Raw genomic sequence first — 13,245 nt, 5'->3', positions numbered from 1 at the left:
GGAATTAACATACAGTCTCCTTTCGGATCCAAGTTTGGCTGGTACATCAAAAGATACTTTCAATTCAAACCATTGAATGCGGTTCTAACATTATTAAAGGGATTCTATCTGTCTTTACGGATCACGAGCAAAGAACCACGGTAAAACTGAAAAGGAATACTAGTCAAGAACGACGCCATCATCCAAAGTTGGCAAACTGTACCGACGGTCGGGACGATCTGCAGTACAAATCCAATTCCAGTTCATTGAATTTCAAAAGTGTGCAGGAACGTCGCCAGCAGCATCATGCAAAAACGATAAATTGTGCCTTGTCGGTGGCTGAAGTAAACTAGGCCATAAGGAACAAGACGGTTGAAACTTGGCAAGCGACTTAATTTCGATTTACTTTTATTTACAAGTCATAGCGACCATCTAACAAGAGGCTGCTTTATTGCGCTAAAAAAAACAACACTTCTGCTGAAGGAAGTGAACAACTGTCGTGTAACGAATGTCTTCCGTGTGTTGTAGGAAAAAAACAACAACCCAGAGCTCTGGTTAGCGTTTGTTGAACCAGAACAACAATTCAATTTTAAAAAGGCATAGCCGCGCACAAGGGGCTTAACCAAGTCAAAACTGAATTTAATTTTCGATTCCACTGGGCGAAGGTTAAGGCCCCTTCGAGTGGTATTTCTTCTTAACATATCTCAAATAGTTTTTCCATTCCAGGCCAAAGAAATCGCAGTTCATCGCTCATACGCATCGCAACTTCCTAGCCGCTCGGAGCTGTCCATCTGTCGGACAATCTGATTTATTGCCTCAACTAATGACACCCGGGAATAAATTATCATCATTCCGAAAGGTAAGCCAGCGGGCAATGAAGGATTTAATTTATGATAAACAAAATATGGTTCGTTGAAAAAAAAAACGTCCATAAATGTCTTCAAGCGCCAACGGCGGAAAATGAGCGGATTTTGTAGCGGCGAACCGAACATCGATGACCCCAACACACGTGCGTTGCCTTTTTATCCAACTGGGGGGGAAAAATTCGATTTGTCCGACCTAATTGAATGTGACACTCACACACGGGTACGGGTCTTTTCGGATGATTTCCTTTTCCCAACAGCAATGGAACCTTATCGTATCAACTTTCCGATCGCCGATCGTTCGCTACGGGCGAGAAATCTTCAGCCGGATATTTACTGACCTTCAGCTGACAGCTAAGTTATGTCGCAAACGTTCAATGGAGCTGCTGCGTTTAAAATCCATCGAACGAAAAGGGTGAAAAACTGAAAAATAACGTCTTACATACCCCGTAGCGTTTACTTAGTCCTTTCAATTGGTGTTTAGCGTGAAGCGTGGAAAACAATATAAGAGGTCTCAAGAACATGATTGAGAATACAGGAGTATCACAACAAAAAATTAAAAATGAAGTAAATAAAAACAATGCTGTACTGGATTGAAGTATTATTCCATTCCCGTATCATCCCGATTATCATGTTAAATAAAACATTTTTAAGAAAATTAAAAAAGCAGCGCACCTCACAGATGGTTCCTCCCAAAGTTAAAGAAAAGCGCGTATAACTGTGGCAGCAACAAGGGAAAAATAAATCACTCGCAAAATAATGGCAAGCAACGGTACCAACAAACGAGCCGGGCGGCTTGCAAGACACCGGAGGAAAAGATAGCTTTTTCAGTCGCAGATAAAAAGAGAAGCTGCGAAATTTTCCTTCACAAAGGAAAATGCATGCGTTCCGCGGCAGAGTTGGTGCTATCACCACACTAACGGCAAAAACTCGATCGCAACCGTGGCTCTCCAAAATTACTTAATTGGTGCTTCGCTACCCTTTCCATGGGCCCCCGAACAGCCACTAGTCGACCGTATATCCGTATGTATCGGAAAACCGGTCGAATTTGCTATGGGTTAGTTACTTTTTTTCAGCAATCTTTCTTTATCGCCTCATTTGGCGAGATACTCGTTTTATCTCTTTCTACGGGGTACGATTTTTCCTCCCCATGGGAAAATGCGAAGCAACAAAACAACACAATACCGTCCCCACGCACACCCGCACACGGGACGGCTTGTCGAGGACTTACTGTGCTTTTCTTTTACCCACCCGCGCCTCAAGCGTAAAGCTGTGCGTAATCTATCCGAAGCTGCATTCGGCCAACGTAACAGTAGTGCCCCGGTCGGAGCTGCCAACGATCTTGAAAATCCAAACGGTCAAAGCAAAGCAAACAAAACAATAAAAAAAAAACTAACAAATTTCTAAAAATCAAATTACGTTTGGCCGCACCGTCGGTGCAGTTGATGGCGAAGTAGGGAGTTTCCATAACAAACACACCCCGTCGCACGTGAAAATTAACTCCACATTTTAAAGAGTAAAAAAAAAAGGAGCAACGGAGAAAACAACCGAACAAGCGAAAAACCATGTTCAAAGTGATACGTGTCAAGGTTAGAGTGCCCAGCACACAACAAGCATACAGAGCATTATGCTCGGTCCGCTTGGCGCTCAGGTGTTGTTATCGAGCGTAAAGTGAAGAAAAAGCTGACCCACTGGAGGACCGGCACCACCCGGTGTGGCGGGGGTGAAATGTGGGTGAATTCGATTAATTCGATAAAAGTATTGTTAAATAATCGTACATTATATCATCAAACAAACCACGCAGAGAGCCCTCTCGAAAGGGATGGGTATGCCTACCTTACGAAGCCGCAAAACTTCTATCTCGTTGCCTTCGATGGATTTTCGTGACGTGCCGTTGGATTTTAGCATTTTCGCTGGGCTGCTGCTTGCCGATTTTACTTCCTGCGAAGAGAAAGACCAAGATATGATTATTCAGGAGCTCAGTTTTCTTAAATAGATAAATCCACAAATCATTTACCAAAGGATGAGCATCGCTCTCATTTAAAAAGAATGAAGCCATATGATGCCCCTAAAAGATTCGTTCACCGCTAGTTCCACTTCTACAGCCAATTGCTGTCTGATATTTATATTTATTTCCTAATTATGCTGATCCGTGCCAACAGCCATGGAGATCCGTAGAACTGTGACCCCTAGAAACTTGCAATCGAGCGATGATCACCTTAAGCCAGGCCGTATCGTACGGTGTTTAACTATTCCTTATTACGGTTTTATTACGACCGAGGCGGAACCCCGTTTGATGGGACTTTATTTTTAGTTGACTAATGACCACGCACTAGAGCCGCTTTGACCGCCACGGTAGACCTCGGTCAGCATCACCGAACCGACCGTCAGAACTGGTGAAAAATTAACTCCCGTTGGATCGAATTTATTAACAGAAAATTATCAGTCAGAAACTGAAGTATAGAAAACCGTTTTACACAAACATAAATTCAAACACTCTAAGATCGATTACGAACTTGAAGCTGAATCTTTCAAATGTTCCCTACAGAGTCGCAAAAAAAGAAGGAAAAAAACACACAAGTATAGATTTTCCTTGCATTCCAACTTCAGTCGAATGGTTGCTGCAATTTTAATCTCTTCTTCAAAATGCTCTCACAAAAACGTGCCGCGATGGGTTAGCTCCCAACAAGCTGGCGCTCGGGAGGAGCGCGATATGCAACCCATCGCTCGTCACGTCTTGTGGTGTCGGAAAAAGCGACACAAAATTGCGTTTTCTATTTTTACTGCACCACACGCGTACAGGCAGCATCTACGGTGTCCCACCGCCTCCCGACCAGCCGGTCCTCCAAAGTGTCCACTTGGAAATGGAAATTGATGACGAGAGCAACGGCTTGACGAAAAGTGACCGAAACCCAAATGGCTTGGCGAGGCTAAAAACGCAAGACGAAAAAGGGGACAAAACAAAACAGCATCTCAGTTGCACGCGGAGTTGCATTCGCCTCGCATAGATGCACTGCCCTCCGCCGCCTGGGCCGGGCGCATGTTTTGCATTCCTGCAGATCAGCGCTCGCATTACCGAGCACAAACAAGGACCCCTTGTCATGGCAAGTTCGCCGCGAGAGTCCTCGGGAGCTGCGCTAGGGCATTCTTCTCCCGCTATTGGTCAATCGCAAAAAACCGAGAGGCAGGGAGAAGAAAACAATCTTAATATACAAATATAAACTCCACAAGGGTTCATCGCTCCGGTGAATCATACCTCCCCGACGTATGGATCCTTTATCCCTTGATGTAATCAACGCAGGGTATCCGAACGCCCTAGGAGATGTTGCAGTGGTGCCGAGAGAAAAACCAAAATCAACGCAATTAAATGAGCACATAAAAAGAAAGAACGACTCTCTACCTGAAACACGAATTAAAAAAGGCAATTAGCTTCAATCCCTTAGGCGACGACACTGACAGTCTGGCTTTTTTTGTCCATTCCATTTCTATCGAACAAAAACTTCTCGGCCCAAACTATCCCGATAAGAAACTAGCATAAAATCTTGCTTTCTTTCGCTCATCGGTCGAGGAAAACACTCGCAACACCTCTAACGGACGAACGATCTGATCGAGGCAAGATAACAACAGCTCGCTCTCGGTCCCGTTAGGGGTTTTCTCGAAGGTGCTAATTGAAACGGCTACGGTTCTCCTAACAAGATCGTACTAACACATTAGGTGAAGCAGCGCCGGTTGTAAAGATTGGAAGTGATAAGTATGTAAAACAAATTGATAAAACCAACGGTGTGGTGTGTCCATGTTTATGTTGCGGTTAAGAAAAACTAATTAACCCGAACGCTCCAGCGCATTTGGAGATGGTCTTTTTCATTGAACACAAGCACCTTTCTAGTGTGCCATGATTTTTTCCTAATTTTCTGGTTTTGTTTTAATATATTTTTGTTTAATTTTATTTTTGATTTGATTTAAAGTTTTTGATCATGAAACGCAAAAACTGCCGCTTTTATTTTCGATGTTAATCCCATTCACAAGAGTCATTTGACTTAGTAATACGGAAAATTCTCCCCTTTTCTCTGAAAAGAATACTGAAAAACTGCGGGATTATGTTGGCACCCTTGTTTAATTTTAGTACTTTTCTACTTCCTTTTACTACTACTTCTTACTACTTCTACTTCATTTTGATTTTGCTCAAAGAAACATTTTATCCTGTGAGAACGCAAAGGACTCTAAGTGCAATTTTCTGTACTTTTGATGTTTTTTTACTCACCTGTCCTTTGGCGTAGTTCCAAAGCGTCTTGACGATGCCACCATTACTAGCCTCGATACCGGTCATCCCGTTGAGCGACACCAGCTCATGATCGGAACCGTTTTCCGCCCGCGATACCGCACCCTCGTGCTCTTCCTCGTACACCGGCGACGCGGACGATGGAGTCATTTGGTGCAAGTTAGATAAACCGCCACCAACGCCGCCGCCGCCGCCGGTCGGATCAAAGTTAACGTCGAAATCCAGCGAGCGGGTGAAGTGCTGCTCGGCGCTTCCGTACGGACCGCCACCGGGCCCTCCCGGCCCCTGGCTGAACGACAGGGAGCGGGCGAACGAACTCTTGAAGTACTGGCTCGGGGCAGCCGGTGCGGACAGGTCGAACTCGGTCGATTTCTTCGGTATTCGCACCTCGTTACTCTGCAGGCGGGTTTCGATGGTTTTCGACATCTTGCAGCCCGATGCTTTATGGGGTTGCTGCAGTCTATGTCGCGTGCGTTATCGAGGGAATAGGATGGCGGATGCTTCGACTGTATTATCCTTACGCTACGGTAGACACTATTCGTGATGGTCCCTTCTCTTAAGGGACCGCGACGAACTCACCGGCTCTTCCGGATGCTTCATACACACACTGCTTTAACGCACACTTTTCGACACATTTTCACTTTCGCAACATTTTCTAACAATCATAAGCTGCTGCGAATCGCCATAGACACTGAACATAGGCTTCGCGACTACCACACTTGTTTGAAACGAAATAAATATTCTAAAATATCTTGCACATACACCTTTTTCCACACACGTGTAATGCAGACGGTTTGAAACGAAAAAAAAATCAGCGAATACCACTTTACCGGGAATGCCGGGATAGATTTTACAGGCGATGGTCTGATCGATGGAAGCGATTGAGGAAGCGGTTACCAACCATCAGTACTAGTATGAACATTTGTGCTAAAGTATGATGTTTCATGGTTTTTCAAACTTTTCTTTCCTAATGAACAATATTTTTACAATACACTATCTTGCGTGTACTCCAAATCCGCACACACTGGTTAAACTATTCTCACGATGGTACGAGGCACACCGGCGAAAAGAACATATTTTTTGCACAATACACCGAACAGAAAAATGATATTAAAAATGTTTGATACGCGAACAAGCAGCACCACTGACTTGCTTCGTCTACTTTGTCCAAATGCAACCGGCGCGGCTGAATGCAGAAGAACGTCTGTTGAATCGACCAAATTGGCTCCATCAAGCTCCCCGCTCGAGCAAACGTCGAGTCCGGGACACAAAACTTAGTTCCAGGAACTATGGATGTTTAAAACTATTTAACGTTAATCTGATCAACTAACTTCGTCGTAAGATTATTATAATTGATTAAATACATCTAAACGAGTATCGCAAGAAGGTAATTTGTTGATAATTCGATAAATTCGAACAAATATTGTTCGCTGGGTTCAGCGAAACTTTTTGGAACGGACTGGATCGATCAAAGTCGGCATGTGGAACTCCATCCTGGGTCCGTGTCATACTGCCATCACTAGGTTAGTTGGATGTTGAAAATTTTTCGTGACGTGAAGTGAAAATCTGTTCTTCTAGGAAAATCTGTATTTACAGACGAAAAACACACAGTTTTTCTCCCCGTGCACCGTGTTCTTGAACGTATAGTTGAAGCCAATTCCAATCCAGTATATTACCGCTCGCAAGCGGTAGAAAAATAAGGTAATTCATCGTTTTTTTATGTGCTTCGGGGTAGCAGGAATGGCGGCGTCCGTAGCACCCGGTGTTCCGCCATTTTAGAATTTGCTCTGGACGAAATAAATATTCACTGTAGCTATGAAGTTTTTCCCGTAGTGTAAAACGTAGTAGCAGACTTATTACATACTTAATCATTGTTTCTTTTATTACACTTTTCTGCAGCGTCATCCAGACATTCGTATAGTACAAAGTGTTGACGGATAGTATTCGATAGTGGGCGCAGTTGTACGAAGGCACTGCATAAAAAAGACCTAAAAATGGTCCTTCCAAGAGGCGGCGGAGGCCGTGGAGGATATCATTCCCGTGGAGGTAGTTCACGTGGTGGCGGTCGTAGCTCGTATCATGGCAGTGGCAGCTACCACAATTCTAACCATAACAGCAGCTATGACAACCGGAACGATTCGCGAAACAATCGGTACGGTAGCAGCAGCACCGGCGGTGGCGGCAACACCGGTGGTAGTGGCGGAGGTTACGATTCACGGAACTCATCCCGTTATGAATCGGATTCGCGCTACTCGCGGCACGATGGCCGCAACGATAGCTACAAGCGAAACAATTCATCAAAATATGAGGTAAGCAGCTCATTCTGCCATCTGAGGAATAGCCGTTGCGCTTTGGCTGGAAATGTCGGGATGAGGGAGAGGCGGTTATTTAATATTGTTATTGATAAAATAAGGTAGCATTTGGCAATGTTCTAAATACTGATTGTGATGGACGGCTTTTATTCTATATTTCTTATTGCACAACAAACTGACAATCGTTTCGCGTCGTTTTCATTCAAGGATAACCGAGATCGCCGCTCGCCGGATCGAAAACGTCCTCGTAACGATCACAACTCGCAGGTAATTAAAAGTTGATTTTGGATGGAATACAAAAACAACGGGAAAACTTTGATACTAAACCGAAAAGAACGGTATAGTCAGTACGATTATTAATTTTTCGAAGTTGTTTGAACAGTTTCTGTGCGAAAATGTTTACATTCCGATATGGTGCACTCGAGACAAATAGCCTTTGCTTTAGTCGAGTTTGTGAACATAACAGTTTTCAGTTTACATGTTTAATTTCAATTGTTTTAAAATATTTTCAAATGTTCAAAGTATAAATTTAACATACAAACGCTAAGCATATTTATTGATGAAATTTTTTTTATTCTATGTTCAACATAAACAAACCCCTTAAATTGTCCAAAAGAAGAAGAGACACGAGCCCAAACTACTACGATTGATATGAAAAGTTTGAGGAAAGAATGGGTACACAAATTATATAAAAATCCCTCCCTCAAATACGTGTGTATGAGGATAGGAAGCATGCATGATCAATATTCACGAGTTAGCGCGCTTGCGATCCGCACAGAAACCGGAGAAGGAAGAATTCTCCCGCGCATCGTGATGCATGAATGCCCTAAATGGCTCCGCGAGAGGCAGTTGTTGGTGTTACTGGCCGGTGCCGTGCAATTTAGGTGAATGGTGAAGGATAGAATGGAGGGGCCACTTTTCCATCAGTTTGTTAGACACGTTAAAGGACACATATAGAATAAAACGTGTGCGGTGAAACTGAAATCTTCGTGATCGATACGACCAAAGCAACCCATACTTTCGCAGGAAACGGTGATAAGGCGCTGGTTTGGTGATGAAGATTCAAGAAGTTACGGTATAAAACCCACTCAGATGGCGTGTCTTCATCATTGCAAAACGTTCGCCTGTTTTGAGAACAAAATCAATCCCTCTTACGTATTCCTCCTTATGTTTATCTTATGCATCCATCCACGCCTTTGATTCACCACACGATCGGCTGAGCAGATATCATGGCGAGAACCCGATGTGAAGAAACAATCGATCTCAGTATGCATCTACGAATGAGCAAGAAATCGATCGAATTATAGTCTCACATGGGAAGTGGCGGGCAGACAACCGGAAACAAATCAAACTTTCCCATCATGTATTATTTTTTGTTATGTACCTCACAATTCAAGACGTTATTTGAAGTAAAAATCCGTACCGATGCTGCTTCTTGAGGACATCTGTCTTCACTTACTCGGCTCCCTTAAATGATGGGATCGGAAGCGATAACACACATCTAGGTCGCTTTGTGGAGAGAGAGAAAGAGAGTGTGTCGATAGAGCAGAACTCGAGTGCAAATATAGATCTACCGGTGGTAACTTTTTAATAACTAGCAAAGCAGTGCAGCTCTTCTCTTAACTAAAAGGACCAAATGTCCACCGATCACTTCTACGGGGTGCGAGTCAAAGTGAGAAGAGCAAGGACATACATTCAGTGCATCGCGGGTATGAACTGCATCAGATTTAAGCAAAGATAGAATATCTGTTCCGTGTAGCAAATCAATCGAACTTCAATCGTCTTCGTGAGAATAAACAAAGGTGGATGAAGCAATTGGACGACGAACGTAACGTGACTTAATCGAGAATGATGAACGCAAACCAAAAACAAAAATGATACGTGACGCGTATTCCCCATAATTTCGCGTTCGGGGCTTTTTTTCGAACCTTCAAACGAAATTGTAAATCGAAAGAAGCCTAACACACAACCAATGTGCGGTGAGCTTGGGGCCACCTATTTCTGCTACCGCGAGGTTTGTGTTTTGTGAACTCCAAACTGCACACTACAAAAGGCGATCAACAAAACAAAATATTTAATTGAAACAAACTGAAACCCAACAAAAATTCTAATGAAAATCTCTTCAACTGATTGTCGAAAAACCACCGTTCCTGCTGTATGGTAAATATGTTGGTTAATATTTTGCGGCGTACGAAAATGGGATGTAATCGGAATGAATGCTGATCACCATCGCCATCCCCCCAACACACACACACGCACATCGGTGGATATGGATGCGGATTAATCCTGGCTGGAATGCATACGCTCGCAGGGAGGAAGTTCGCGGCGGGAGTATGGTGGTAGCAGCACGGTTGGAGGACGCGGCGGTGGATCATCGTCGAATCGGTACCACGAGGGAGGCAGTTCCGGTTCAGGTTCGTACGAGAAGCGTGGCAGCCACGATCATCACTCGTCGACGTCGGGCGGTGGCGCGGGTGATGGCAACTCGAGCCGGAGCAAGTTCGAGCCGCATCACCGGAGCAGTAGCAGTGCCAGCCGAAGCCACGGTGGAGGTGATTCCGGCAGTTCTTACAGGTCGCGCGATAACAATTCGTCGAGCATGGGCCCGCCCCGGTCGGTGGCGATGCGGACCAGCGGTAGCGGTGGCGGAAGTGGTCGCTCAATGATGCGCCCACCGATGAGCGAAGGCTCACGGATGATGGGTGGACGTGGCGGCAGCAGCAGTTCCCACGGCATGGGAAGCGGTATCGGCGGAGGAATCCACCGACGCGGGTCGATGAGGGGCCGCATTTCTCACTATCGTTCCGACGGAAGGCGTGGGATGCTGAGCTCGCGCATCATCGGCGTCAGCAGTCACCATCGGCGCACCGATATGCGGCCGATGTCGCTCCACAACCGACGCTATCCGTCGCTGCGTGGCCGGGGAGAATTGCGTAGTCGCATCCTTGGTGGAAGAATCGGAGAGAAACGGATGCATGATATGACCACCTCAAAAATGGCCAGCAAGTAGGTTTCTCATCTACGTCATCTATTGGATCTATTCCTCATTTGGCGTTTCTCTTTCCAATACGCTCTCACCTTTGTTAAGGTCCCTCATTAAACGGGCACTGGCGGCCGCGAAAGAATTGGGTGACGATTCGGCTTCCGAGAACGATGTTGACGACGACGATGACGACGACGCGGAAGATGCGGGTGTGGACGATGAAGCAGGTGAACCGACGCCTAAAAAGCAACGGAAGTCGTTGGTCGAATCGGCCGAAGCGGATATCAATTCCAAGAAGGAAGACGATGGGGATGATGCGCAAGAGGAAACAAAGATTAAGCAGGAGAAAACCGAGGATGACGATGATGACAATACTGGTAAGTAGGGATTGGAAATTCATAATTGGTTTCTTTTTCAAACCATTTTATCGCGGGAACTACGATGACCCTTTCTTTCTCCATTCAGGTACCGCAGGGGGCGAAGAACAGGCTCCGGTGAAGAAGAAGGTTCCGAAAAAGGAACCTTCCTCGACAAAAAAATCGCTGGATGAGTCCAAGGACGAAGGAAGTGAGAAGAAACGATCGACAACGATCACCACCAAGTACCGCTCGTCATCGTTTATTAAACTGACTTGTGCCCATTGTAGTTACAAGTGCGTCACTTTTAAGGTAAGAGCAAGAGATTTGAACAGTTTTTACTAGTTCATATTTAATGTTAAAATTGTAATGTTTTTTGTACATGTCGAAGAAACAGTCATGTTCAAACACATGGTTTATATTCCTTTATATGCTCTTCTTCCAGGAATATCAAACTCACCTTTACAGCCGCACGCACAAAGCGAAGATGCGCCTGCTCGCGGTCAAATGTCGCGAGCGGCTGATCGAGATGCGTTCCGCCCAGCGCAATGCCCAGAAGGACGAGGACGAAAAGTCCGAAGACGGTGCGGATGGTGAAGATGGAACCGGTGGCAAGCAGCGGCCTGGATTCTGCATGCTGTGCCGTCTAAACTATCGCCAGCCGCGCATCATCCACCAGCAGTCCGAGGGCCACAAGGAGATGAAGAACTTCCTCATGCCGTCCTGCTACGTGTGTCGCATCAACTTCAAGAGCCCGATGGCGTACGAAACGCACCGGGCGTCGCTGGATCACCTGAAGAATAAGGCTCGCGTCGTGCGATACGCATCGGAGTCGAAGGGTGACGATTCCGGGGACGAGCTGACGGGCGATATGGTCGATCTGGACAGTTTGACCATCGTTGACGAGGTGGGCAAGGTGGACGAGATCTGCGAACCGGGCGTGGAAAAGGAATCGGGTGGTGCATCTTCGTCGGCGGTGGCAATCAAGCGTGAGCACGATAGTGCCGGTGGGCGGGCGACCGGCGGCACGGACGAGGATGACGATGAGGACGATGATGAAGTCGGCGACGAGGACGATATTTCCATGGTAATTGGCCAGGAGTACGTGAAGCTGGTGGAGGTACAGTTTTGCGAATTGTGCAACATTTACCTGCATGAACAGGCAAGTAGGGGATTAGGTCAGGAAGATACGCTGCGCGACCACTGCAAGAAACCGTTGCATCTGAGGAACTACATACGCATCCGCAACGAGAGGAAGCTGCGCGAGCGGGCAGAACGGATCCACAAGAAAAAGATGAAGGGTGACAAGGGATCCACACACTCCAAGAAGGGTAAGATTAAGAATATTCACAACGAACCACACTGAATGTGTTTTTTAATGTGAATTACTATGTTTCATTCCCTCTTGTAGGTGATGAAAAAAAATCAAAGGAATCTAGCACTGCCAGCGGAGGAGCAGGAACTGTGGAATCAAAAACGGCTACACCAGCGGCTAACGCTGCCAACAATGGGACAGCAAGCACCACTTCGACAGCAACGGAAGGAGCTGCAACTGAAAAGAAGCCCGAATCGAACGAAGCTTCGAATAATTCAAAATCTGGAACCAATGCCGGAGCCGCCAAATCAACAACCAATATCAAGGAGGAGCCGGCCGTTGGTGGTACCGTTCCGTCTGATGAAATCCTCTCCCTGGACGTAAGCAAAGACGCCGATACGGCCTCCCTCGGTGGGGATGTCAATACGGCGCTGATCGACGACAAGCTGATGTGGCAAGAGGTGGATAACGACGAGCTGGGTGAGCTGCTGCGCGACGTTAACGAAGCGGAGGAAGAGGATGATGACAAAACAAGTCTCGAGCGGTACGACAAGTTCCGGCACACGGAAAAGAACGGTCTCGAGCAAACCCTCGCGGCCGACGGTGCCGGGGAGGAGGAAGACGATAGCGTCGACACCAGTGGTGGAGTCAACAAGAACACCGGTCTGGCAAAGTCGGCCACCAACGGTGACGCTGGCGATGGGGAAACAAACAAGGAAAAAGTTGACGCTGTCTAGGGCGCGTAAAGGGATTAGGGACAAAAGGATAGGAAAAGTTAGCTTCTCCCAAGGAGACAACGTAAGAAAGAGGCGCTCAACTCGTAAGTGACTCTACACTTGTTTGCGTTCGCGTGCGTTTATAAGATCGACCATAATGCACTAGATTACGGCAAATTTAGAACTTAACGAAACGTTAGTAAGTTTGGACGTGTTTTTTTCTTTTATTTTGACTTCAATGTTTATCCCAATTTAAAAACTGATCATGAACTTGCTTTTACCCTGTCAATGAAGGGTATAGTATAACGAGCACAGGTATTCGTCTTTCTTTGGAACATGGACTTGCACTATTGGACTGACGGTATTATTTTTGTATACTCAAAATAGAATCTTGGGCGAACGCACTTGAAACACAAAGCGGATATTTCCAACATGAACGCAC

At 45.8% G+C, this 13,245-nt stretch overlaps 2 protein-coding genes across 3 annotated transcripts in view; one reads left to right on the top strand and one right to left on the bottom strand.

The window, feature by feature from the left end:
* LOC131262199 (sericin 1-like) overlaps positions 1-6,299 on the bottom strand; it is an 81,567-nt gene extending 75,268 nt beyond the window's left edge. Inside the window, exons 1-3 of one of the 2 annotated variants that reach the window (XM_058264149.1) lie at positions 6,271-6,290; positions 5,104-5,839; positions 2,679-2,783 (exon numbers count right to left, since the gene is read on the bottom strand). In XM_058264149.1, the coding sequence (XP_058120132.1) occupies positions 2,679-2,783; positions 5,104-5,547 (549 nt within the window). In that variant the 5' untranslated portion in view covers positions 5,548-5,839; positions 6,271-6,290. Of the gene's footprint in view, positions 1-2,678; positions 2,784-5,103 lie in introns of both variants that reach the window. The other variant, XM_058264148.1, reaches the window with a different exon arrangement.
* A 380-nt stretch (positions 6,300-6,679) lies between these two features.
* LOC131262695 (uncharacterized) lies at positions 6,680-13,109 on the top strand. The gene is made up of 8 exons (XM_058264754.1): positions 6,680-6,822; positions 7,021-7,430; positions 7,641-7,700; positions 9,745-10,439; positions 10,522-10,793; positions 10,882-11,084; positions 11,218-12,103; positions 12,184-13,109. The coding sequence occupies exons 2-8, from the start codon at positions 7,116-7,118 to the stop codon at positions 12,822-12,824; spliced, it is 3,072 nt and encodes a 1,023-aa protein (XP_058120737.1). The 5' UTR covers positions 6,680-6,822; positions 7,021-7,115; the 3' UTR covers positions 12,825-13,109.
* The last annotated feature ends 136 nt before the right edge of the window (positions 13,110-13,245 follow it).

Source organism: Anopheles coustani, chromosome 2, assembly GCF_943734705.1.
Source record: "Anopheles coustani chromosome 2, idAnoCousDA_361_x.2, whole genome shotgun sequence".
Taxonomy (NCBI): domain Eukaryota; kingdom Metazoa; phylum Arthropoda; class Insecta; order Diptera; family Culicidae; genus Anopheles; species Anopheles coustani.
The sequence above is the reverse complement of the archived record's forward strand: the minus strand, read 5'-3'. Positions and strand labels throughout refer to the sequence as shown.